This window comes from Trachypithecus francoisi, unplaced genomic scaffold (assembly GCF_009764315.1).
Source record: "Trachypithecus francoisi isolate TF-2019V2 unplaced genomic scaffold, Tfra_2.0 Lachesis_group12, whole genome shotgun sequence".
In the NCBI taxonomy this organism is placed as follows: domain Eukaryota; kingdom Metazoa; phylum Chordata; class Mammalia; order Primates; family Cercopithecidae; genus Trachypithecus; species Trachypithecus francoisi.
In genome coordinates, this window is record NW_022681457.1 from 11,570,217 (window position 1) to 11,598,014 (window position 27,798).

The window sequence follows — 27,798 nt, forward strand, 5'->3', positions numbered from 1 at the left end:
CCCTGCCACCCAGTCTTGGGGCTGGCTTCACCCTGGTCCTTTTGGTTTCTGCGTGCCCAGCGCCTGAGCCTGGCAGGGGTTGTGTGTCAAACCCTCCATGGTCACTGCCTTGTGTCTGAGCCCCCCCCACGGTCACTGCCTTGTGCTCTGCTTCAGCTTCTGGCTCAAGAGTCAAGCGCTGGGGCATGTACAGCCCAAGCTGGGCTGCAAGGGCATCTGGGCACACAAGTCACCTGGACAGTCCAGTGCACATCACTGGAGCGTAGGTCTGCCTTCCAGACTCAGTGCAGGGAAGGGTTTAGGTGCCAGGCTGTCCAGGAAGGGCAAGTGACCACAGGCCTCAGCACCTACCTCCTAAAACAGGACTAGTAGTAATGCCCCTCCTGGAAAGGGCCTGTTTTTGAAAAGGCTGGGTGCAGTGGCCCACACTGTAATCCCAACACTTTGGGAGGGTAAGGCGGGCGGATCACTTGAGCTCAGGAGTTCAAGACCAGCCTGGCCAACACAGTGAAATCCTGACTCTACTAAAAATACAAAAATTAGCCCGACATGATGGTGGACACCTGGAATCCCAGCTACGTGGGAGGGTGAGGTGAGAGGATTACTTGAACCCAGGAGGCGGAGGTTGTAGTGAGCTGAGATCGCACCACTGCCCTGCTCCAGCCTGGGCAACACAGCGAGACTTCATCTGCAAAGGAAAATAAAGTAACGAATACAGAACACTTACAGGAACTTGGTGTGTGACCTCAGCAGGTTGGTTTCACACTGAGAGGTGCGTGTTAAGGATGTTACCATGCCCATCGTGTCGGGGAGAAGACGGGCTGGGAGTGTAGCAGGACGAGCCATAGACAAAACTCCTCAGACACCGGATTAAAGAAGGAAGAGGTTCTTTATTCGGCCAGAAGCGTCGGCAGACTCGCATCTTAAGAGCCGAGCTCCCCAGAAAAGAAATTCTTGGCCTTTTTAAAGGCTTACAACTTTAAGGAGTTCACATGAAAGGGTCATGATAAATTGAGCAAGCTTGGGAAACGTGACTGGGGGCTACGTGCATCAGCTAACAGAACAAAAAGTTTTACAATGCTTTTTTCATACAGTGTCTGGAATTTACAGATAACACAAGTAGTTTAGGCCAGGGGTTGATGTTATTATTGTTACTTTTTTTTTTTTACTCCTAGGGCCGGGTGGTGGTGCCAAGGTTGTCTGGCTATTTATCTTACTTTTGTTCCTTTCTCTCTTTCCTCCTGTCTTGTGAACGAGGCAAGGTTGGGGGAGGAGGGCAGCAGGAGTAGTAGTGGCCTCCTTCCTTAGGAGAAGCTGCAGACCTTCAGGAAGCGACTGGGAGGCCTGAGAGGGAGTGAGAGGTGGTGTCAGGCCAGGGTCTGAGGACGGGATTCTGATAACAACAAACACAGAGTGAGTGTGCTGGGCCAGACCTTTTTAAAGTCCAGCTTGTTTATCATCATAACCAACCGAAGAGGCATGCACTGTTGTTACCCCATGGTACAGATAGGGAAACTGAGGCACCGAAAGAGTAAAGGACTGGGCCACGTCTGTGGATCTCATCCCAGGGGTCTGGCCTCACAGGATTCACTCCAGCTCCTAACAGCACAGCTGCTGCTTCTACCCATTCAGGCTCCATGTCTTCTCTTCTGAAACCCCCCACCCCCCGGGACTTCTGTGTCCCTTTGGGGACCCCTCCAACCAACACACCCACACACTGTGTCTGGTCTCGGAGGGACAGTCAGCCAGGCTGTCCTGTCCCGCTCTTTGCCTTTGTGTCACTCATGATGGACAGTCCTGGATGGATTGGAGGGAGCTGGAAGAACACCCCTGAAAAGGACTAGGAACAAGGCGAGACCAGACAGATGGAGATCTGACTCCCACACACTGCCGCACCCACATCCCCTAAGCCTAGGGGAGCTTTGATTTGACATCCGATGATGGGCGGTGCCTTCCTCCAAGACTGAATAACAGGGTGGAGGATGATTCCCCCAGGTAGGAGGGAAATTCTGGAAGGCTGAAACAAAACTTGAATATTCTGTGCATGAGCAACAGGAAACTTTCCAGAAAGACAACCTGGCAGTCCTTCCTCAGAGTGCGCGGTACTTCTTCAGACTGCGCGGTACTTCTTCAGACTGCGCGGTACTTCCACAAAAGTGTGCAGCCCTTCCTCAGACTGAGCAGTCCTTCCTCAGACCACGCGGTCCTTCCTCAGAGTGGTGGTCCTTCCTCAGACCACGCGGTCCTTCCTTAGAGTGGTGGTCCTTCCTCAGACCACGCGGTCCTTCCTCAGAGTGGCGGTCCTTCCTCAGAGGCGCAGTCCTTTTACAAGAGTGCGTGTTTCTTCCACAAGAGTGTGGGGTTCTTCCTTAGAGTGCGCAGTCCTTCCTCACAGGCGCGGTCCTTCCTCAGAGTGTGTGATCCTTCCACAAGAGTGCACGGTCCTACCTCAGAGTGCGCGGTACTTCCACAAGAGTGCACGGTCCTTCCTCAGAGTACGTGGTCCTTCCACAAGAGTGTGCGGTCCTTCTACAAGAGTGCGCGGTCCTTCCTCAGCGTGCACGGTACTTTCACAAGAGTGCGCCTCTCTTCCTCAGACTGCGCAGTACTTCCTCAGGGTGTGCAGTACTTCCACAAGAGTGTGTGGTCCTTCCTCAGAGTGCAGGGTCCTTCCTCAGACTGACCAGTATTTCCAAAGAGTGCACAGCCCTGGCCGGGTGCAATGGCTCATGCCTGTAATCCTAGCACTTTGGGAGGCCGAGACAGGTGGATCACGAGGTCAGGAGTTCGAGACCAGCCTGGCCAAGATGGTGAAACCCCGTCTACACTAAAAATACAAAAATCGGCCGGGGCCCGGTGGCTCAAGCCTGTAACCCCAGCACTTTGGGAGGCCGAGACGGGCGGATCACGAGGTCAGGAGATCGAGAATATCCTGGCTAACACGGTGAAACCCCGTCTCTACTAAAAAATACAAAAAACTAGCCGGGCGAGGTGGCGGGCGCCTGTAGTCCCAGCTACTCGGGAGGCTGAGGCAGGAGAATGGCGTAAACCCCGGGGGCAGAGCGTGCAGTGAGCTGAGATCTGGCCACTGCACTCTCAGCCCGGGCGACAGAGCCAGACTCCTTCTCAAAAAAAAAAAAAAAACAAAAATCAGCTGGGTGCGGTGGCAGGGGCGCCTGTAATCCCAGCTACTCAGGAGGCTGAGGCAGGAGAATCGCTTGAACCCAGGAGACTGAGGTTGCAGTGAGCCAAGATCAAGCCACTGCAGTCCAACCTGGGCAACAGAGCAAGACTATCTCAAAATAAATAAATACAAAATAAAATAAATAAAATAGGAGCATGACTCCCATTCACAAGGATGAAGCCCTCATGACTTGACCATGTCCCAAAAGTCCTACCTGTTTATTATCTATCTATCTATCTATCTATCTTTCTATCTTTATGTCTCCGTCTGTCCATCCATCTGTCCATCCATCCATCCATCCATCCGTCCGCCTGTCCATCCATCCATCCATTCATCCATCCATCCATCCCTAGACTGCTCAACGGACACTCTACTTCTTAATATTCTCAGTTTGGGTATTAGTTTTCATCATATGAATCTTGAGGGGATACTAATATTCAATCCATAACCTGGAGGTTACAGTGAGGGCTAAAAGAGTCCACAAGTCATGCTCACGCCTGTAATCCCAGTGCTTAAGAGGCCACTGCGGGCAGATCACTTGAGGTCAGGAGTTCGAGACCAGTCAGGCCAACATAGTAAAACCTTGTCTCTACTAAAAATACACAAATTAGCTGGTGTGGTGGCGCGTACCTGTAGTCTCAGCTACTAAGAGGGCTGAGGCAGGAGAATCGCTTGAACTGGGGAGGCAGAGGTTGCAGTGAGCTAAGATGGTACCACTGCACTCCAGGCTTGGGTGACACATGGCAAGACTCCATCTCAAAAAATAAAAAAGAAAAGAAAAAGAAAAGTTTCAGGCGCAGTGGCTCACGCCTGTAATCCCAGCACTTTGGGAGGCCAAGGCGGGCAGATCACTTGAGATCAAGAGTTCTAGACCAGCCTAACAAACACGGTGAAACCCTGTCTCTACTAGAAATACAAAAATTAGCCGAGCATGGTGGCAGGCGCCTGTAATCCCAGCTACTGAGGAGGCTGAGGCAGGAGAATCGAATCAGGAGGCTGAGGTTACAGTGAGCTGAGATCATGCCACTGCACTCCAGGCTGGGCAACACAGTCAGACTCTGTCTCAAAAAAACAATTAAAAAAGAAAAAAAAAGCACAACAAAAACCAATCACTAAATATTCAGGATTTTTTTGGGGGGCAGGCAGTGGTGAGACAGTTGTTAAACTGTTGGTATGTTGAAATTGGCCCTGATGGAATATTTACATTATGGGAATTGGCTAACAGTACAATGCAGGCTTTTTTTTTTTTTTTTTTTTTTTGAGATGGAGTCTCGCTCTGTCGCCCAGGCTGGAGTGCAGTGGCCGGATCTCAGCTCACTGCAAGCTCCGCCTCCCGGGTTTACGCCATTCTCCTGCCTCAGCCTCCGGAGTAGCTGGGACTACAGGCGCCCGCCACCTCACCCGGCTAGCTTTTGTATTTTTTAGTAGAGACGGGGTTTCACCGTGTTAGCCAGGATGGTCTCGATCTCCTGATCTCGTGATCCGCCCGTCTCGGCCTCCCAAAGTGCTGGGATTACAGGCGTGAGCCACCGCGACTGGCCTGCTTTTTTTTTTTTAATTAAAAAAAGCTGACTTTGGCTGGGTGAAGTGGCTCACGCCTGTAATCCCAGCACTTTGGGAGGCCGAGGTGGACAGATCATCTGAGGTCGGGAGGGCAGGAGGTCGAGACCAGCCTGACCAATGTGGAGAAACCCCATCTCCACTAAAAATACAAAATTAGCCGGACGTGGTGGCACATGCCTGCAATCCCAGCTTCTCGGGAGGGTGAGGTGGGAGAATCGCTTGAACCCAGGAGGCGGAGGTTGCAGCGAGCCGAGATCGCACCACTGCACTCCAGTTACTTGAATGACAGTGACTGTGTCTCAAAAAACAAACAAAAAACACAGAAATCTAGATCTTTATGTAAAAGTTTTGAAACCCTATATGCTCTTGATTTGATTTGCAATTTTCAAAACACTGTGTGGGAATTTAGCGTGGTGTGGCAGCACATGCCTGTAGTCCCAGCTATGTGGGAGGCTGAGGTGGCAGGATTGTTTGAGCCTGGGTGGTCAGGGCTGCAGTGAACCAAGATGGTGCCACTGCACTCCAGCCCGAGCAACAGAGCGAGACCCCATCTCAATAAAAATACATACAACATACATACATACAGCAAGCAAGCACTGTGTGAGCTACAATATGAAGGCACCAAAACAAACAAAAATCATAATGCAAACAAACAGACAAAGCCAAAGCACATCTGAGGGTCTGGTTTCGGCTGCCCATTTGCAAGTTCTGAGCTGGTTCCTCCGTTTACCAAAGAGGAGATGGAGGCCCAGAGGTCTGCAGTGAATTTCCTGCAACCCCATAGCGGGCCAGTGAAATGTGAAGCTGTTTCCTCATTGCTGTGTCTGAGAGTTGGCATTGAGTGAAGATGAGCCCCCAGTCCCTCCTCTCTAGGGGATGAAGTGGTAGAAATGGCGGACAAGGAGGTTGAGGTTGGAGCGACACTGACCTTTGGATTATGGGCAGGAAATGTGTGGGGCTTTTTTTTTTTTTTTTGACAGAGTCTCACTCTTGTTGTCCAGGCTGGAGTTCAATGGTGCAATCTCAACTCACTGCAACCCCTGCCTTCCAGGTTCAAGAAATTTTCCTGCCTCAGTCTCCTGAGCAGCTGGAATTACAGGTACTCATCACCATGCCCAGTTAATTTTTATATTTTTAGTAGAGATGGGGTTTCACCATGTTGGCCAGGCTAGTCTCGAACTCCTGACCTCAAGTGATCCTCCCGCCTTGGCGTCTGAAAGTGCTGGGATTACAGATGTGAACCACCGCGCCTGGCCCGGGGCCTTAATCCTAACTAAATACCCAACCCTAAGCAACAGCATGCCCGTGTCCTTTAGAGGGTTAACTGTAACCCCTTAACTTGGGTTCATGATAAGGAAGAACTGATCCAGTGAGACGATGGAATATTCAGCACAATGGACAGAGACATTTCCTCCAAGCTGAGTTATGGGAAAGAAAGGTGCAGACTTCCCCGACCCCAGTGCTGACCTCCCATCTCAGGTGGGGAAGAGAAATAATAAAGCTTTTGTATAAACTGTTTTCTTTTTTGTTGTTATTGTTTTGTTTTTTGAGATGGAGTCTTTCTCTGTCACCCAGGCTGGAGTGCAGTGGTGCAATCTCGGCTCACTGCAACCTCTGCCTCCCTGGTTCAAGCGATTCGCCTGCCTCAGCCTCCTGAGTAGCTGGGATTACAGGTGTGTGCCACTATGCCAGGCTAATTTTTGTATTTTCAGTAGAGATGGGGTTTCACCATGTTGGCCGGGCTGGTCTCGAACTCCTGACCTCTTGATCTGCCCGCCTCGGCCTCCCAAAGTGCTGGGATTACAGGCGTGAGCCACCGCGCCCGGCCCTGTATGAATTGTTTTTAACCTGTACAAGGACTATCCCTCCCACCTGTCACTGCTTCATTTTGTGTATATGCGGGGAATTCTTTGGTGAGATGCAAAGACAAATATAGGTTTACATTTTGAAATCTTAGGAGTTGTTTTTGTTTTTCTGAGACAAGATCTCCCTCTGTCTCCCAGACTGGAGTGCAGTGGTGGCATCAAGGCTCACCGCAGCCTCAACCTCCCAGGCTCAAGCAATTCTCCTACCTCAACCTCTGGAGTAGCTGGGACTATAGGTGCATGTCACTAGACACAGCGAATTTTTGTATTTTTTGTAGATGGGGTCTCACTAGGTTGCCAAGGCTGGTCTCAAACTCCTGAGCTCAAGCAATTTGCCTGCCTTAAACTCCCAAAGTGCTGGGATTACAGGCATGGACCACTGCACCCGGTTGTTTTTTATGAATGCCAAACTGCTGGATGACACAGAATGTGGGCATGGATTTTTAGAGCCTGCCTAGCTCACAAGGGGCAAAATGTGTCTATTTAGGAAGATGGGCTCATTGACATCTGAACATTGAACAACACCTCCATGCTATAGCCCTTCCTCAAGCCATTATGATATCCAGAGTTATTAACAAGAAAGATGCAGCCTACCACACTCACATCAACATCCTACTCCAACTTTCCATGGAGCTCTTTTAGCTCATTTTATTCTACTTTTTCATTTTTTTCCAAGTCTACTGTGTTGCAGGTTCTTTTATTTTTTTCTTTTCTTTTTTTTTTTTTTTTTGAGATGGAGTCTCGCTCTGTTGACCAGGCTGGAGTGCCGTGGCATCGTCTCGGCTCACTGCAACCTCTGCCTCCTGGGTTCAAGCTATTCTCCTGCCTCAGCCTCCCAAGTAGCTGGAATACAGGTGTGCCTCCATGCCCAGTTAATTTTTTTTTATTTTTAGTAGAGATGAGGTTCCACCATGTTGAGCAGGCTGGTCCCGAACGTCTGACCCCAAATGATCCCACTCCTCGGCCTCCCAAAGTACTGGGATTACAGGTGTGAAGCTCCAGGCCCCACAAGAGTAGATTTTAAATACTCTCTTTTTTTTTTTTTTTTTTTTTTTTTTTTGAAACGGAGTCTCGCAGTCGCCCAGGCTGGAGTGCAGTGGCCGGATCTCAGCTCACGGCAAGCTCCGCCTCCCGGGTTTACGCCATTCTCCTGCCTCAGCCTCCCGAGTAGCTGGGACTACAGGCGCCTGCCAACTCGCCCGGCTAGTTTTTTTGTATTTTTTAGTAGAGACGGGGTTTCACCGTGTTAGCCAGGATGGTCTCGATCTCCTGACCTCGCGATCCACCCGTCTCGGCCTCCCAAACTGCTGGATTACAGGCTTGAGCCACCGCGCCCGGCCGATTTTAAATACTCTCAATACAAAAAAAAAAAAAAAAAAAAGATGTCTGGTGGATGTGTTAATTAGCCCAATTTAATAATTTTACAGTGTCTACATAGATCAAAACATTACACTGTATGCCATAAATAGATTCAATTTGTATTTGTAAATTAAAAAATTTAAGACAAAAATAAGCAAATACATAAATAAGTAAATAGAATTTTTAAAAAATGGTGGCCATAATAAATGCCCCTGAGAAGAGGATAGGAAATCATCCACACATAGCTGGCAAGGACATTCCAGCAGAGCCAATGGCAGAATGCACTCTCGCTTCCCATTCTTGTCAACATTCCACCTGCTTTTCGATTTAACTAATGTTATCTGTGCACCTGCAGAAAAAACAAAAGCCAGCTGGGCACGATGGCTCACACCTGTTAATCCCAGCACTTTGGGAGGCCGAGGCGGGTGGATCACCTGAGGTCAGGAGTTCGAGACCAGCCTGGTCAACATGGTGAAACTCCGTCTCTACTAAAAATACAAAAATTAGCCAGGTGTGGTGGCATACACCTGTAATCCCAGCTACTTGGGAGGCTGAGACACGGGAATTGCTTGAACCCGGAAGGTGGAGGTTGCAGTGAGCCGAGATCGCACCATTGCACTCCCAGCCTAGGTGACAGTGTGAAACTGTGTCTCAAAAAAAAAAAAAAAGCCGGGCGCAGTGGCTCAAGCCTGTAATCCCAGCACTTTGGGAGGCTGAGACGGGCGGATCACAAGGTCAGGAGATAGAGACCATCCTGGCTAACACGGTGAGACCCCATCTCTATTAAAAATATAAAAAAAAAAACTAGCCGGGCGAGGTGGCGGCGCCTGTAGTCCCAGCTACTCGGGAGGCTGAGGCAGGAGAATGGCGTGAACCTGGGAGGCGGAGCTTGCAGTGAGCTGAGATCCGGCCACTGCACTCCAGCCTGGGTGACAGAGCGAGACTCCGTCTCAAAAAAAAAAAAAAAAAAAAAAAAAAAGAAAACCAAAAGCCATAAAGATACAACTCAGGCTGGGCGTGGTGGTGGCTCACGCCTGTAATTCCAGCACTTTGGGAGGCCGAGGCAGACGGATCATGAGGTCAGGAGATCAAGACCGTCCCTGGCTAACACAGTGAAAAACCCTGTCTCTACTAAAAATACAAAAAAAAAAAAAGATTAGCGGGGTGTGGTGGCACGTGCCTGTAGTCCCAGATACTTGGGAGGCTGAGGCAGGGAATCACTTGAACCCGGGAGGCGGAGGTTGCATTGAACCGAGATTGAGCCACTGCACTCCAGCCTGGGCAACAGAGTGAAACTGTGTCTCAAGAAAAAAAAAAAAAAAAAAAAGAAGAAGAAAGAAAAAAACAAAAGCCAGAAAGACACAACTCAGCCCACCAGCGTGGGAGAGCCCGTCATTTCCTACCTGGCCGCCTCCAGTGTACACCGTTTCCCGCTTTCCTTCTGATTCAAGGTCATGGGAGGCTGCTGGCTGCTTCTGCACTCCTGTTTTTGTAACTGGATGTCCACTGCCTTTGGAAGGCAAAAGCATCTGCTTATTTCATCTCCTCCCCACCATTGTCAGGGGCCAAACTCCAGGATGTCCTTCCGCCCTGGTTGGCTCCCGCTGTGAGTCAGCCTTCTCCTCTCCATGTGCCCCCACTTGAACCACTCGTGCAAATGCAGCGTCAGGATCGATGATGTATTTCACATGCAGTTCTCAGCTTGGACATTGCGCTGGCTCTGCTTCACTCTGACTCACCTTAACTCTGCACCGAAATGCTCCTGGGAGAGAATGCTGACACTTCTTTTCCTGATGGCAGATTCCCATCCTGTGACCGCTTCCACATCTGAATCTTTCCAACAGCGGGATTTTCAGCCTCACCCACCCACCCCTCTTTGAAAAGCTAAGAATTCAACCCCTCTTGTTCAACAATTTAATCAGGTGTTTCTCCCACATCACCAGCACCTAGGTCTTGTCAAGCCCCTACCACGAACTTTCCCTGAAAATTGTAACTTTCTCAAGTAAAATGGGAATCTTTCTGTGGTGCTGGTGGAACTGAAAACTGGGATGTGATTGTCGAAAAGCAACCTGGATGTGTATATTAAGAATCCTAGAGGCTGGGCGTGGTGGCTCACACCTGTAATCCCAGCACATTGGGAGGCCGAGGCAGGTGGATCACCTGAGGTCAGGAAAAATTAGCTGAGCGTGGTGGAGGGCACCTGCAGTTACTCGGGAGGCTGACGCTGGAGAATCGCTTGAACCTGGGAGGCAGAGGTTGCAGTGAGCTGAGATTGCACCATTGCACTCCAGCCTGAGGGACAGAGCAAGACTCCGTCTTAAAAAAAAAAAAAAGAGGCCGGGCGCGGTGGCTCAAGCCTGTAATCCCAGCACTTTGGAGGCCGAGACGGGCGGATCACGAGGTCAGGAGATCGAGACCATCCTGGCAAACACGGTGAAACCCCGTCTCTACTAAAAACAAAAACTAGCCGGGCGAGGTGGCAGGCGCCTGTAGTCCCCGCTACTCGAGGCTGAGGCAGGAGAATGGCGTAAACCTGGAGACGGAGCTTGCAGTGAGCTGAGATCCGCCACTGCACTCCAGTCCGGCGACAGAGCGAGACTCTGCCTCAAAAAAAAAAAAAAAAAAAAAAAAAAAAAAGAAAAGAATCCAAGAATGTTTATACCTTTTGACTGAGTGCTTTTCTTCTAGGACTTAACCTAAAGAATTTGTCACAAATTTGTAGGAATGGCATTAAAAAGAGTGAACTGGGCTGGGCACGGTGGCTCACGCCTGTAATCTGAGCACTTTGGGAGGCCGTGGTGGGTGGATCACAAGGTCAGGAGATTGCGACCATCTTGGCTAACACGGTGAAACCTCGTCTCTACTAAAAATACAAAAAATTAGCCGGGTGTGGTGGTGGGCGCCTGTAGTCCCAGCTACTTGGGAGGCTGAGGCAGGAGAATGGCGTGCACCTGGGAGGTGGAGCTTGTAATGAGAGTGAGTCGAGATCCAGATCGCACCTCTGCACTCCAGCCTGGGTGACAGAGACTCTGTCTCAAAAACAAACAAAACAAACAAACAAAAACACACACACACACAAGAGTAAACTGTTGACACAGGCTGCAGGGTGGATGAATCTCATGCGTTAAGAACTCACACTGGGCCGGCGCGGTGGCTCAAGCCTGTAATCCCAGCACTTTGGGAGGCCGAGGCGGGCGGATCACGAGGTCAGGAGATCGAGACCCTCCTGGCTAACACGGTGAAACCCCGTCTCTACTAAAAAAAAAAATACAAAACACTAGCCGGGCGCGGTGGCGGGCGCCTGTAGTCCCAGCTACTCGGAGGCTGAGGCGGGAGAATGGCGTGAACCCAGGAGGCGGAGCTTGCAGTGAGCTCAGATCCGGCCACTGCACTCCAGCCTGGGCGACACAGCGAGACTCCGTCTCAAAAAAAAAAAAAGAACTCACACTGAAAAGGCTGCACACTGTAGAATCCAGTTTGTATAACATTCTGGTAAAAGCAAAACTTTATTTTTATTTTATTTATACTTTTGAGATGGTGTCTCGCTCTGTCACCCAGGCTGGAATGCAGTGGTGTGATCTCGGCTCACTGCGATCTCTGCCTCCTAGGTTCAAGCAATTCTCTTGCCTCAGCCTCCCTAGTAGCTGGGATTACAGGTGCCCACCACCACGCCCGGCTAATTTTTGTATTTTTAGTAGAGACAGGATTTCACTGTGTTGGCCAAGCTGGTCTCGAACTCGTGACCTCAGGTGATCCACTCACCTTGACCTCCCAAAGTGCTGCGGTTACAGGCATGAGCCATCGCGTCCGGCCTATCACAAACATTTTTTTTTTTTTTTTTTTTTTTTTTGAGACGGAGTCTTGCTCTGTCGCCCGGGCTGGAGTGCAGTGGCCGGATCTCAGCTCACTGCAAGCTCCGCCTCCCGGGTTCACGCCATTCTCCTGCCTCAGCCTCCGGAGTAGCTGGGACTACAGGCACCCGCCACCTCGCTCGGCTAGTTTTTTGTATTTTTAGTTGAGACGGGGTTTCACCGTGTTAGCCAGGATGGTCTCGATTTCCTGACCTCGTGATCCGCCCGTCTCGGCCTCCCAAAATGCTGGGATTACAGGCTTGAGCCACCGCGCCCGGCCCACAAACATTTTTTAAATAACAATTAGAAAAAAAAAAAAAAAAAAACAAGAGGGAATTGTGAGATGTGGTGATGGTGTCAGGGGCGTTTGTGTCCACAGTCATCAAATGGTAACATTAACTATGTGAGTTCTTGGTACACCGATTATACCTCAATAATGTGGTTTTCAAAATAAATCTAACTCAAATGGCTTAAGCAACAGAAGTGTGGTAGGGAGCAGGAAGCGCAGACATGGGAGCTGCCAAGCTCCCAGGCCCAGCTCCCTGTGTCTCCCAATGCCCGGGCCTCAGCAGCGGCCTGGGCTTTACGCCCCCTCCTGGCGACAGGAGACATAGCGGCTACCCGACTTCCGGCTTCTCCCGCAACGTCCAGGAAGGGAGGGAGGAGGGAGGGAGAGAAGGGGGAGTAGGAACAGGGGCAGAGGGAGAGGGGAAGCGGGAGACAGACCAGAGAAATGAAATGTGAAATGTAAGCATTTGGAAAATCGGAGTATCTGGGAATTTTTTTGGCAACTTTCCTGTAAGTCTGAAATTACTTCAAAATAAGAAAAAAAATAAGGGCCGGGCATGGTGGCTCACACCTGTCATCCTAGCACTTTGGGAGACCAAAGCTGATGGATCACCTGAGGTCAGGAGTTCAAGACCAGCCTGACCAACATGCTGAAACCCCGTCTCCACTAAAATGTAAAAGCCAGCCATGATGGCGGGTGTCTGTAATCCCAGCTATTTGTGAGGCTGAGACCGGAAAATCGTTTGAACCTGGGAGACTGAGGTTGCAGTGAGCCGAGATCACATCACTGCACTCCAGCCTGGGCAGCTGAGCTAGGCTCCGTCTCAAAAAAAAAAAAAAATTAAGGGCCAGGTGCGGTGGCTCATGCCTGTAATCCCAGTACTTTGGGAGGTCTCGATAGGAAGATGACTTGAGACCAGGAGTTCTAGACCAGCCTGGGAAACATAGGAAGACCCGATCTCTACAAACAAACAGAAAAATAAAAATTAGCCGGTTGTGGTGGCACAGGCCTGCAGTACCAGCTACTCAGGAGGCCGAGGTGGGAGGATCGCTTGAGCCCAGGAGGTGGAGGCTGCAGTGAGCTGTGATTGCGCCACTGCACTCCAGACTGGGCGACAGGGCAGGACCTTGTCTCGAAAATAAATAAATACATAAATAAATTTTAAAAATAAATAAAAACAAAAAGTAAAAAAGAAAAGGAAACTCTGAGGGGGAAAAATAAGTTTAAAAAGAGCAAGGAAGGCTGGGCGCGGTGGCTCAAGCCTGTAATCCCAGCACTTTGGGAGGCCGAGACGGGCGGATCATGAGGTCAGGAGATCAAGACCATCCTGGCTAACACGGTGAAACCCCGTCTCTACTAAAAAATACAAAAAACTAGCTGGGCGAGGTGGCAGGCACCTGTAGTCCCAGCTACTCGGGAGGCTGAGGCAGGAGAATGGCGTGAACCCGGGAGGCAGAGCTTGCAGTGAGCTGAGATCCGGCCACTGCACTCCAGCCTGGGCGACAGAGCGAGACTCCGTCTCAAAAAAAAAAAAAAAAAAAAGAGCAAGGAGGCTGGGCACAGTGGCTCACACCCATAATCCCAGAACTTTGGGAGGCCAAGGTGGGCGGATCGCTCAAGGTCGGGAGTTCGAGACCAGTCTGGCTAACACGGTGAAACCGCGTCTCTACTGAAACTACAAAAATTAGCTGGGTGTGGCGGTACATGCCTGTAGTCCCAGCTACTTGGGAGGCTGAGGCAGGAGAATCACATGAACCTGGGAGGCAGAGGTTGCAGTGAGACTCCGTCTCAAAAATAAACAAATAAATAAAAGAGCAAGGAAGCTTTGTTTTTAGTTTCTTTTCATAAGTCCCCCAGCAAATGTCTTTTCTACTCTCCCTGGCTGGATTAATTGTGACAGGGGCCCACGGGCCCATTTGAATTGTCCACAGGGACCTGGTACATGTGGGTGCCAAGATACCTACCCATCGTGACGGAAAGAGGGAGGGAAGGATCTGTTCAGATGCCAGTCTCCTTCTCACCCCTAGGGCCAGGCATAGAGTCCACACTCTCATGGCATGTGGGGCGCCTAGAGGAGCTGCAAGCATTCAACTAAAAGCCAGCCGGAGTCATCTCCAGCCGAAGCCAAGTGGATGCTGGGCCGAAAACTGCAGCAGCCTCCTAAGGAGACGGTGCTCACATCCACAGCTCACATTTACTGAGCGGGGCACAGACTCAGTTACAGAAATGAGAAGAAAGATGGGCCGGGCGCGGTGGCTCAAGCCTGTAATCCTAGCACTTTGGGAGGCCAAGACGGGCGGATCACGAGGTCAGGAGATCGAGACCATCCTGGCTAACACGGTGAAACCCCCTCTCTACTAAAAAATACAAAAAACTAGCCGGGCGCAGTGACGGGCGCCTGTAGTCCCAGCTGCTCGGGAGGCTGAGGCAGGAGAATGGCGCGAACCCGGGAGGTGGAGCTTGCAGTGAGCTGAGATCCGGCCACTGCGCTCCAGCCTGGGCGACAGAGGGAGACTCCGTCTCAAAAAAAAAAAAAAAAGAAAAAAGAAAGATGGTGGGCCCAGGGGCTCATACCTGTAATCCCAGCACTTTGGGAGGCCCAGGCAGGCAAATCAGGTGAGGTCAGGAGTTCAAGACTGGTCTGAACAACATGGTGAAACCCCATCTCTACTAAAAATACAAAATTAGCCAGGCTTGATGGCACACGCCTGTAGTCCTAGCAACTAGGGAGGCTGAGGCAGAAGTACTGCTTGAACCCGGGAGGCGGAGGCTGCAGTGACACGAGACTGTGCCACTGTACTCCAGCCTGGGCGACAGAGCAAGACTCTGTCTCCAAAAAAAAAAAAAAGAAAAGAAAAAAAAGAAATAAGAATGAGGAGAAGAAAGTGACATTGTGACATTTTTGCACCACATTTGAGTTTTGTGTGTGTGTGTGTGTGAGAGAGAGAGAGACAGAGAGAGAGAGAGAGCAAGCTTTGGACCTCTCTCATTTACTTTTCACAAACTAGCTAGTGGGCAGTGAGGCAAGGACTTCCCACTGTTTCTCTGACCCTCCACTGGGCTCCAGGTAACCCAGCTCCAAGCTCTCAGCCTCGGCCCTGTCTCCCATGCAGTGGGCGTCGCTCCCTCCTTCTCCTTTCTCCTTCCCAGCAAAGCCATTCACACCTTCTTGTCAGTTTGTCTTCTTTAAAAGCTTCCCCCTCCCTCCCCTCCGCTGCCCACTCCTCCTCCTCCTCCTTGTTGTCATCCTCTGGATGAGAAGTGAGGGACTTGGAGAAACAGCAGAGGGGGGCTCGGAACCCCCCAGAGTGTCTGTAATCCCCCACCTCACCTTCTCACTCCATCCCTCTCCTGGGGTCTCCCTTTCCCCTCGGGCTGAGAAAGGATGGGGTAAGGGCTGATGGGGACGTGTAAAGACAGGACAAAGATACAGGTGCCAGCCGCAGACCGACGGAAGGAATGCCGGAAGGGCCTTGGAGGCAATGTGTCCTCCACGGTGGAGAGGAGGAGACAGAACCCAGCCAGGACCACGGCATCCCCTCCGTCCCTTAGAGAGAGGAGGAGACAGAACCCAGCCAGGACCAGGGCGTCCCCTCCGTCCCTTAGAGAGAGGAGGAGACAGAACCCAGCCAGGACCACGGCATCCCCTCCGTCCCTTAGAGAGAGGAGGAGACAGAACCCAGCCGGGACCGGGGCGTCCCCTCCGTCCCTTAGAGAGAGGAGGAGACAGAACCCAGCTGGGACCGGGGCGTCCCCTCCGTCCCTTAGAGAGAGGAGGAGACAGAACCCAGCCAGAACTGGGGCATCCCCTCCGTCCCTTAGACAGCAAAGGGCAATGCCAAGAGTAAAACCTCCTCCAAGGTTCTTTCCTCTGGAAAGCAGCTGATGTCAGGGCAAAGAGAGAGAGAGAGCGCTGCAGAGACAGATGCATCAACACACACGATAGAGGAGAGAGATGCAGCAATGACACACTCTTTATTTGTTCACCCAGCAAGTATTGAGTGAGCTCCGGGCACTGTTTTAGGGGCTGCTGTGGGGTTTATTATCTTTGGTGCTATTGACTTTTGGGACTTGGTCTCTCTCATCAAGAGCAGCCATTCCTGAGCACTGTGGGATGCTGAGCTGCGTCCCTGGCCTCCGCCCACGAGATACCAGGAGTCCCTTCCAAGTCCCAAGTAAAGATGTCTCCAGCCGGGCACGGTGGCTCACACCTGTAACCCAGCAGTTTGAGAGGCTGAAGCGGGTGGATCACGAGACCAGGAGTTCAAGGCTAGCCTGACCAACACAGTGAAACCCTGTCTCTACTAAAAATACAAAAAATTAGCCGGGCGTGGTGGTGGGCGCCTATAATCCCAGCTACTCAGGAGGCTGAGGCAGGAGAATGGCATGAACCCAGGAGGCGGAGCTTGCAGTGAGCTGAGATCCGGCCACTGCACTCCAGTCCGGGCAACAGAGCGAGACACCGCCTCAAAAAAAAAAAAAAAAAAAAAAGACTATTTAGTATTATAACATACGAATATACATAATTTATTTAAGTTATTTACTGTTGAGGATATTTAAACATTTAGGAGGTCTTCTCCAGTTTTTACCTATAATCAACAGAGGGTTTTCTCGGCGCTTGGGCGTTGTGTGAAACGCTTGATGTGAATTAGCTCTTGTGAAGAGTCCTCGAACATCCCTATAGGATGGATTCTGTTATCCCTTAGTTATACAGAAAAAAAGGAGGCTCCAAGAAACGAATAGGTGGCTCAAGGACCAAGCCAGCACCTGGAGGAGAGCTGCTATCCTAACTCAGGGCAGCTGAATGTCAAGCCATAGTCCTCTTTTTTGCTGTTGTTGTTAGCATTTCTTTTCTTTTCTTCCTTTTCTTTTTTTTTTTTTTGTCTTTTTTGGTTTTTTGTTTTTGTTTCTGTTTGAGGCTGGGTCTTGCTCTTTCGCCTGGGCTGGAGTGCTGTGACACCATCTCAGCTCATTGCAACCTCAGCCTCCTGGGTTCAAGCAATTCTCATGCCTCAGCCTCCCACGTAGCTGGGATGACAGTCACGCAAGACCATACCCAGCTAACTAGTTTTTTTTTTCAAGAGATGAAGGTTCTCACTATGTTGCCCAAGCTATACTATGTTGCCCAGGCTGGTCTCCAACTCCTGAACTCAAGCAATTCTCTAATCTTGGTCTCTCCACCAAGCCTGTCGGACTGGGTGCGTGTTGACCGTCCCTACCTACCAGTGGGGAAATTGTGGAGTCACTTGCTCAAAATTACACTGTTGTTGCCGGGCACGGTGATTCTACCGCACAATCCTTTGCAGTTGGTTCTGTTTTGCTACTTCCAAGCTTACAGAGTGGAACACTGTGGCTTAAACATTCAGTGCACATCCTCCTTAAGAGTCCGGAGTCTACCAGCCGGACATGGTGGCTCACGCCTGTCATCCCAGCACTTTGGGAGGCCGAGGCAGGCAGATCACCTGAGGTCAGGAGTTTGAGACCAGCCTGGCCAACATGGCGAAACCCTGTCTCTATTCAAAATACAAAAATTAGCTGGGCCTGGTGTCAGGTGCCTGTAAGCCCAGCTGCTTGGGAGGCTGAGGCAGGAGAATTGCTCGAACGCAGGAGGCAGAGGTTGCAGTGAGCCAAGATCACACCACTGCACTCCAGTCTGGGTGACAGAGTGAGACGCGAGATTCCATCTCGAAAAAAAAAAAGAGTCTGAAGTCTGCCTGGGTTTGAGTCCCAGCTGTGCTTCTTAGTGTGTCGCAATTTGGTGCAATTTGCCGAATCTTTCCGGGCCTCAGGAGGCTCTTTCTTTTTTTCTTTTTCTTTTCCTTTTTTCTTTTTTCCTTTTTTTTTGAGACGGAGTCTAGTTCTGTCACCCAGGCTGGCGTGCAGTGGTGTGATCTCAGCTGACTGCAAGCTCCGCCTCCCGGGTTTACGCCATTCTCCTGCCTCAGCCTCCCGAGTAGCTGGGACTACAGGCGCCGCCACCTCCCCCGGCTAGTTCTTGTATTTTTAGTAGAGATGGGGTTTCACGGTGTTAGCCAGGATGGTCTCGATCTCCTGACCTCGTGATCCGCCCGTCTCGGCCTCCCAAAGTGCTGGGATTACAGGCTTGAGCCACCGCGCCCGGCCTAAAGAGCCTCTTTCTTTTTTTTTTTGAGACGGAGTCTCGCTCTGTCGCCCAGGCTGGAGTACAGTGGCCGGATCTCAGCTCACTGCAAGCTCCGCCTCCTGGGTTCAGGCCATTCTCCTGCCTCAGCCTCCCAAGCAGCTGGGACTACAGGCGCCCGCCACCTCGCCCGGCTAGTTTTTGTATTTTTAGTAGAGACGGGGTTTCACTGTGTTCGCCAGGATGGTCTCGATCTCCTGACCTCGTGATCCGCCCGTCTCGGCCTCCCAAAGTGCTGGGATTACAGGCTTGAGCCACCGCGCCCGGCCTAAAGAGCCTCTTTCTAATGAAGCTAATACAAGTTTAACTACTAGGGTTGTTGGGAGGATTTGTTAAATAAATACATCAAGAGCTTGAAACTTGAGCTGGCTTCGCGGGCGCGCAACCTGTGCTGTTCCCTGGGGCCCGAGCTTGGTTGAATGTTCTGTTGTCACCAGCTTGGAATTCTGAATCCTTTTTGAACAATGAGTCCCATGTTTTCTCTTTGCACTGGGCCCCACAAATTCGGCAGCCAGTCCTGCTTAGAACAGATGCTGGCGTAGGGTAAGCCCACAACGTCAGGCATCGTCGTCCTCAAAGGGACTTGATGGCCTGTGACCATGTCCTCCACAGGTAAAGAATTTACCGTGGTGCTTCCTTAAAGCTTTATTATGCTATAATTAATATGCAAAAAATGCACACATTTGATGTATACATCTTGATGAGTTTGGAGCTCTGTGTACACTGGTGACACCATCAGCACAGCCAGGGTACTGAACATATCCATCACCGCCTCCGGAAATGCCCATGTGTTCTTGTGGGTGTGTCGCTGTGTGTTTTAGTAAGAACCCTTGTCATGAGTTCCATCCTCATATTTTTGTTTACTTATGTATTGAGACAGGGTCTTGCTCTGTCACCCAGGCTGGAGTGCAGGGGTGAGATCATAGCTCACTGTAGCCTCAAACTCCTGGGCTCAAGTGATCCTCCCACCTACAGGTGCGTGCCACCGTGCCTGGCTAATTTTTGTATTTTTTGTTTTGTTTTGTTTTGTTTTTTGAGACGGAGTCTCACTCTGTTGCCCAGGCTGGAGTACAGGGGTGAAATCCCTGCTCACTGCAACCTCCGTCTCCTAGGTTCAAGCAGTTCTCCTGCCTTAGCCTCCCAAGTAGCTGGATTACGCCCAGCTAATTTTTTTAGTTTTAGTAGAGACGGGGTTTGCTAGGCTGGTCTCGAACTCCTGACCTCAGGTGATCCGCCCACCTCAGCCTCCTAAAGTGCTGCGATTACAGGAGAGAGTCACCACGTCCGGCCTAATTTTTGTATTTTTTGTAGAGGAGAGGGTTTCTCCATGTTGCCCAGACTGGCCTCGAACTCCTGTTCTCAAGCCATCCTTCTGCTTTGGCCTCCCCAAATGCTGGGATGACAGGCCCAGGCTTAACATATCTTTAAAGTGCACAACACCGTATTGCTGGCTGTAGGCACATCATGCCGTAGATATCTAGGACTTCTTCATCTTGCATAACTGAAATTATACTTGTTGAGGAACAATTCCCCTTTTCTCGTTTTCCCCAGCCCCTGGTAAACACCTTTCTCCTCTCACAGCAGAACCTTTTAAGCTTTCTTTCCAGGCAAAGTGGTTTTGTCTTAGGAAGTCCTCAATTTCCTCATCGGTGGAATGGGGATTAAAATGAACCTGCTCCACAGCCTAGTGGGAAAGTGGTAGGACGAACCACGTCACCCGGACCTGTGGGACGCCTGCCCTCCTTTCTGTCTGCTTGAGTGTTGATTTCTGCATCTCTCTCCAGGGACGAGGAGGCTGGACCCTCAATAGTGCTGGTTACCTTCTGGGTCCCGGTGAGTGAGGCTGCACTCAGCTCTCCATCCCTGGCCTGAGTCTGCCTGAGTCTGCCTGGTTGCTGCTGGCAGTGAGTTTGTGACTGGTGAAGACCCTGACCCACATTCACGGAGGCCCATGGATTTATTTGCAGATCTGTCTGGAGGGTTAGTCTAAGCAGAGTGATGGGTGTGTGGACTCTGGAGCCAAAGCCTTAGACCCAAATCCCAGCTCTGCCCCTTGCTTGGTTTGCAACCTTGATCTCTCTCTCGCTGTCTCTCTCTCTCTCTCTCTTTTTTTTTTTTGACAGAGTCTCGCTCTGTTGCTCAGGCTGGAGTGCAATGGTGCAATCTTGACTGACTGCAACTTCTGCCTCCTGCATAGTTAAAGCGATTGAACTCAGCCTCCTGAGTAGCTGGGATGACAGGTGCCCACCACCGTGCCCAGCTAATTTTTGCAGTTTTAGTAGAGACAGGGTTTCACCATGTTGGCCAATCTGGTCTCGAACTCCTGACCTCAGGTGATCCACTTGCTTTCGGCCTCCCAAAGTGCTGGGATTACAGGCGTGAGCCACCGTGCCCGGCAACAACAGTGTAATTTTGAGCAAGTGACTCCACAATTTCCCCACTGGTAGGTAGGGACGGTCAACACGCACCCAGTCCGACAGGCTTGGTGGAGGGACTGTGTTGAGTGAGCCGTGCTATTGAATTGCTGGATTATGTGTTATTTCAGTTCTGTTTAACCGACCACCTGGTCTTGCTCTCTCCATCCCCACCCAGTCCTCCAACTTCCCCAAATGAGTGACCAAGACCGGAAGAGGGAGACAGCCCTTGAGATCCTAGACCTGTGGAAGGCCATTGGTGAGTGAATGGGGAGTTAGACATCTTCTCCCGCGTCCTCCCCTGCCGCCTCTCTCTCTCCTGGCTTTGGAAACTGGTAGATGTGAGCTCCAGGCCTCGCCCTGCCGCTTACTATTTGGGGAGCCCTGAGCAAGTGATGCATTTCCTTCAAGCTTCTGTGCCGTCACCTGGAGCCCCAGATTGGTTTAATGTTCTTTTGTTACCAAGTTAAGATTCTGAATCCTGTTTGAACCATGGGCCCCTTGTTTTCCCTTTGCATTGGACCGCACAAAATTCCTCCACTTGGAAATGACATAAATGGAAGAATCTCATGATTTAGTTGTATGACTCAGCAAGAAAATGCACATGATTTCCTAGAAGTGTCTGGCATATGGTGGAAATGAAATGGGTCAGCCGGGCGCGGTGGCTCATGCCTATCATCCCAGCACTTTGGGAGGCCGAGGCAGGTGAATCACCTGAGGTCGGAAGTTCAAGACCAGCCTGGCCCACGTGGTGAAACCCCGTCTCTACTAAAAAAATACAAGTATCAGCTGGGTGTGATGGCAGGTGCCTGTAATCCCAGCTACTCTGGAGGCTGAGGCAGGAGAATTACTTGAACTGGGAGGTAGAGGTTGTAGTGAGCAGAGATGAGCTAAGATGGCGCCAGTGCACTCCAGCCTGGGCAACAGGGACTCCATCTCAAAAAGGAAAAAAAAAAAAAAAAAAAGAAAAGAAATGAAATGGGTCACGGCTGTTATAGTCAATATTTATCCTTGCAAGCTTCCCATCCACCATATCTTTGCTTATCCCTAGTCCCCTTATCTTGTCTTCTCATGTGACCAAATAATCTTTCTGAGGTTCCCCTCTCCTTCCCATTCTACATCTCGAAGGACAGAACATGGAGGTGCATAGGGGTCTGGACAGTTGAACGTTCACAGTGTGAATTCGACATGTGACCTCAGCTAAGCCTCCTCATCCTTGTCTCCTGCCAAACGTGGGAAACTAAGAGAACTTAGGGCATGACTTCTCAACTCTGGCACAGCTGACAGTGGGGGCTGGATAATTCTTTGGTGTGGGGGTCAGTCCTGTGCATCATAGGATGTTTAGCAGCGCCCGTGGGTTCTGCTCTTGACACACTAGTCACATTCCCTATTCCCAATTGTTTTTTTTTTTTTTTCTTTGAGATGGAGTCTCTCTCTATCGCCCAGCCTGGAGTGCAATGGCACAGTTTTGGCTCACTGCAACCTCCACCTCCTGGGTTCAAGTGATTCTCCTGCCTCAGCCTCCCGAGTAGCTGGGATTACAGGCACCCACCACCATGCTTGGCTAATTTTTGTATTTTCTTTTCTTTTTTTTTTTTTTTTTTTGAGATGGAGTCTCGCTCTGTCGCCCAGGCTGAAGTGCAGTGGCTGGATCTCAGCTCACTGCAAGCTCCGCCTCCCGGGTTCACGCCATTCTCCTGCCTCAGCCTCCCGAGTAGCTGGGACTACAGGCGCCCGCCTCGTCGCCCGGCTAGTTTTTTGTATTTTTTAGTAGAGACGGGGTTTCACCGTGTTAGCCAGGATGGTCTGGATCTCCTGACCTCGTGATCCGCTCGTCTCGGCCTCCCAAAGTGCTGGGATTACAGGCTTGAGCCACCGCGCCCGGCAATTTTTGTATTTTCAGTAGAGGTGGGGGTTTCACCATGTTGGCCAGGCTGGTCTCGAACTCCTGAGCTCAAGTGATCTACCCACCTCAGCCTCCCAAAGTACTGGGATTACAGGTGTGAACCACTGTGACCGGCTCCTGTTCCCAATTGTGACTATCAAAAATGTTTCCAGACACAGCCAAATCACTACAGGGCAAAACCACTCCTGGTTGAGAACCACAAAGTGCCATAAATGTCCAGAAAAATAAGGGAAGTGAAACCATGTTGCATACCATAAAGCACTAAAGCTGAATGTCATAAAGGCATCATTATTTTATTTTATTTTATTTTTTTTAGACGGAGTCTCACTCTATCACCCAGGCTGGAATACAGTGGTGTGATCTCAGCTCACGGCAACCTCCACCTCCCAGGTGCAAGTCATTCTCCTGCTTCAGCCTCCCAAGTAGCTGGGATTACAGGCACCCACCACCGTGCCTGGCTCATTTTTGTATTTTTAGTAGAGATGGGGTTTACCATGTTGGCCAGGCTGGCCTCGAACTCCTGACCTCAGGAGATCTGACCCCTTCAGCCTCCCAAAGTGCTGGGATTCCAGGCATGAGCCACTGCGCCCGGCCTTATTTATTTTTTAAACTTTTATTTTAGGTTTGGGGGTGCATGTGCAGGTTTGTTATACAGGAAAACTTGTGTCACAGGGTTTGTTGTACAGATTATTTCATCACCCAGGTACTAAGCTGAGTCCCCAATTGTTATTCTTCCTGCTCCTTTCCCTCCTCCCCCCGCTTCATCCTCGGGAAGGACCCAGTGTCTGTCGTTCCCGTCTTTGTGTCCGTGTGTTCTCGTCCTTCAGCTCCCACTTATAACTACGAACGTCTGTGTGAATGTTGTATTTTTGTTTCTAGATGGGCTCCCCTATTCCCACCCTCCACAGCCCTCCAAGAGGAACGTGATGGAGACGTTTGCCAAACCGGAGATTGAAGGTAAAGCCGGGAAACACGGAAGAGAGACACCAACAGGAGAGGGGGAACAAGGAAGTGGCAGGCAGAGCTTTCAGGGTAAAGGCAGAAAGGGAGGAAACTGGAACAAACCAGGGACCTCCTCACCTGTAACCGCAGCCCCTACCTGACCACTCAGCCTCGACGGTGAATTCGCATCCCGGCCTCGACCGCTCCTTTCACCTCTATTCCTTCACCGCCCATCCCACGTCACGCTCCAACTCTCATTTCCCAGCCTGCATCTAGCACTTTTGCAATTAGGACCCCACACCCAACCTTGATGTCCTCCAGTATCACCCCCTTAAGCTTAGCCTCAGCTACAACATTGACGTCAAACCCCTCACTTTGACCTTTTGGTTCAATTTTATTTATTTATTTATTTATTTATTTATTTATTTATTTATGACAGAGTTTTGCTCTTGTCGCCCAGGTTGGAGTGCAATGGTGTGATCTCAGCAGACTGCAACCTCCACCTTCTGGGTTCAAGCGATCCTATTGCCTCAGCCTCCTGAGTAGCTGAGACTACAGGCGCCCGCCACCACGGCCAGCTAATTTTTGTATTTTTAGTAGACATGCGGTTTCACCATGTTGGCCAGGCTGGTCCTGAACTCCTGACCTCAGGTAATCCGCCTGCCTCGACCTCCCAAAGTGCTGGGATTACAGGCATGAACCACCGCACCTGGCCTCATGGTTCAATTTTAACATCAGCCTCTCTCCTAGATAAGATCTTTGTTTCCAGCATTCATTCTTTTTTTTTTTTTGAGATGGAGTCTTGCTCTGTAGCCCAGGCTGGAGTGCAGTGGCCGGATCTTGGCTCACTGCAAGCTCCGCCTCCCAGGTTAACGCCGTTCTCCTGCCTCAGCCTCCCCAGTAGCTGGGACTACAGGCGCCCGCCAACTTGCCCGGCTAGTTTTTTTGTATTTTTTTTGGTAGAGACGGGGTTTCACCGGGTTAACCAGGATGGTCTCGATCTCCTGACCTCGTGATCCGCCCGTCTCGGCCTCCCAAAGTGCTGGGAGCTGGGATTACAGGCTTGAGCCACCGCGCCCGGCCCATTTTTTTTTTTTTTTTAAGGAGTCTCTCTCTCTGTTTCCCAGGCTGGTGTGAAGTGGTGTGATCTTGGCTCACTGCAACCTCCACCTCCCGGGTTCAAGTGATTCTCCTGTCTCAGCCTTCAGAGTAGCTGGGATTATAGGCGCTTGCCACCACACCCGGCTAATTTTTGTATTTTTAGTAGAGACGGGGTTTTGCCATGTTAGCCAGGCTGGTCTTGAACTCCTGATCTCAGGTGATCTGCCTGCCTTGGCCTCCCAAAGTGCTGGGATTACAGGCGTGAGCCACCGCGCCAGGGACCTTTGTATTGTTCACTGCCCAGTACAATGCATGACGCATAGTAGATACTTGGTAAATATTTGTTAAATGAATGAATTAAACTATCCAAACACAGCCTTCAGCTGCCACCTTCACCCGATCATGAGCTCAGCAGATGCCCAAACCCCAGCTTTTCCTGCCTTCCTTTAGTTGGATGTTCACCCCAACCTCATCTCCTTCTTCAGTCCTAACCTAATTCTTGGAGACGCTACGTCCTTATTTCAGTGGCACTAATTCATTTCAAAAGCATGTGTTGGACCATGCTGGGTATGATACACTCCCTGAATTCACTAATTTCCATCTTCACCTCGATTATATTCTGTCTCTTGAAAACTCCTACCACCACCATGTACCTTCTTTTTTTTTTGAGACGAGAGTCTCCCTCTGTCGCCCAGGCTGGAGTGCAGTGACGGGATCTCAGCTCACTGTAAGCTCCGCCTCCTGGGTTTACGCCATTCTCCTGCCTCAGCCTCCCGAGTAGCTGGGACTACAGGCGCCCGCCACCTCGCCCGGCTAGTTTTTTTGTATTATTTTAGTAGAGACGAGGTTTCACCGTGTTAGCCAGGATGGTCTCGATCTCCTGACCTCGTGATCCGCCCATCTCGGCCTCCCAAAGTGCTGGGATTACAGGATTGAGCCACCGCGCCCGGCCACCATGTACCTTCTTAAAATGGGGGCAGAAAGGGAAAATGTGTGGGCAGATGAAAGTAGAGAGAAGGGGCCAGGCACAGTGGCTCACGCCTATAATCCCAGCACTTTGGGAGGCCGTGGTGGGCGGATTACCTAAGGTCAGGAGTTCAAGACCAGCCTGGCCAACATGGTGAAACCCCATCTCTACTAAAAATACAAAAATTAGCCAGGTATGGTGGCTCACACCTGTAATCCCAGCACTTTGGGAAACCAAGGTGGGCAGATCACCTGAGGTCAGGAGTTTGAGACCAGCCTGGCCAACATGGTGAAACCCCATCTCTACTAAAAATACAAAAATTAGCTGGGTGCAGTGGCTCACACCTGTAATCCCAGCACTTTGGGAGGCCGAGGTGGGCAGATCACAAGGTCAGGAGTTTGAGACCATCCTGGCCAGCGTGGTGAAATCCCATCTCCAATAAAAATACAAAACTAACCGGGCGTGGTGGCATGCACCTGTAATCGCAGCTACTGGGGAGGCTGAGACAGGAGAATCGCTTGAACCTGGGAGGCAGAGGTTGCAGTGAGCCAAGGTCGCACCACTGCACTCCAGCGTGGGAGACAGAGCGAGACTCCATCTCAAGAAAAAAAAAAATAAAGGAAAAGGAAAAAGAGAGGGAAAAGAAAAAGTTATTGGATCTTAGATGAACTAAAGAGATCTTCCTCCCCAGTTTCATTCCCAACCTCAAGAACCTGGTTTGGGGAGTGACAGTGAGAAAAACCATTCAAAGTTGACCTCTTTCTCTCCCACAGATCTGGACGTGTTCAGCAAGAAAATTCCCAAGGAGGAAGATGTCCTGAAGTCATAGATGTCCCCGAATCCCTATTCATATCCTTCTTCTCCAGCTCCTTCTGTTCCCTATGAAACCCTTTCTAGGTACCCTGTGTTGAGACTAAGATCCTGAAGTTAAATACCCAGCTCTCATGAAGACATTGTAAAGTATTTGAATTATTCTGTAAAACGTCTGGAGTGTCTTAGGTTTTATTGATTCGTTGTTGGAGTCAGTATAACGTGTTGTTAATGAAACCAATAGTTATTCGAGGACTAGTTGGAAGGTTCTGGGGTAATCAGGGAATATTCCTGAAACACATTTAAAGTAATTGTGTTCGTTTGGAATCGTCCCAATTATCGCACGAGCTAGTGAATTATACAAATAACCCTCTTAAATCTGAGTCTGTGTCTTGATTCGAAAAGATTCTTCAGAGTGCATACTTACTCTTCCGTATTCTTTCAACCGACCTGAGTCTCCTTCAACACGAGGAGAGGCAGTTTGGAGCAGAATGGAGAGAATAAAATGTTTCTTGTCAAATAGTCAATTTTTTTCCCTTTTAATTAGTCTGGGAATTTTTTTAGGGGTAGCAGAATCCAGGATGATAGGCTCAGGTGTGGGACTGGGAAATCCAGGATGACAGAGTCAGGTGAGGGACTGGGAAAATATAACCTATTGGATGCAGTCCATTTTGGATTATTGTTTTGCTAAAAGTTTTACTTTCGTTTTGAGTTTGAGAATTCACAGGCCAAAGAAACCACAGTGTTACACTCAAATGCAGTTTAAGGAAAAGTTTTTTTTTTTGTTTTGATTTTTTTGTTTGTTTGTTTTTTATTTTGAGACAGGAGTTTCACTGTTGTTGCCCAGGCTGGAGTGCAATGGTGCGATCTCAGCTCACTGCAACCTCCATCTCCCGGGTTCAAGCAATTCTCCTGCTTCAGCCTCCCGAGTAGCTGGGATTACAGGCGTGCACCACCATGCCTGGCTAATTTTGTATGTTTAGTATATATGGGGTTTCTCCATGTTGGTCAGGCTGGTCTCAAACTCCAGACCTCAGGTGATCCGCCCACCTCAGCCTGCCAAAGTGCTGGGATTACAGGCGTGAGTCACCACGCCTGGCCAAAAGAAAAGTTTAATGATCAAAACTTTGCGGAAGAGTATAAGGGTTAACGTAGCAAACGCTAACGTGAGAAAAGGGAAAAGGGAAATACATACATATGTATTAACCAAACCAGGGAGAATACCTACATCCAGATCCAGCAGTGCAGGGAAGACCTGGAAACAGCCACCTGGAGTCCCAGTTGGAACGGGTCCTGGGTAGTGCGTCCACTCCATGGGTGAGACTTCAGAGAGCAGTTGGGGGATCCCAGCTTATGTTCCTAAGCTGCTAGCTGAAATTATCAGCAA

General features: G+C 50.1%; 1 protein-coding gene across 1 annotated transcript; it reads left to right on the forward strand.

Annotated features, from left to right (window-relative positions):
* Nucleotides 1-12,332: 12,332 nt before the first annotated feature.
* Nucleotides 12,333-26,430, forward strand: GALP (galanin like peptide). Its single transcript, XM_033223596.1, has 5 exons — nucleotides 12,333-12,467; nucleotides 20,056-20,104; nucleotides 20,864-20,944; nucleotides 23,471-23,548; nucleotides 26,375-26,430. Exons 1-5 carry the CDS (start codon nucleotides 12,333-12,335, stop codon nucleotides 26,428-26,430), a joined length of 399 nt encoding a protein of 132 aa, XP_033079487.1.
* The last annotated feature ends 1,368 nt before the right edge of the window (nucleotides 26,431-27,798 follow it).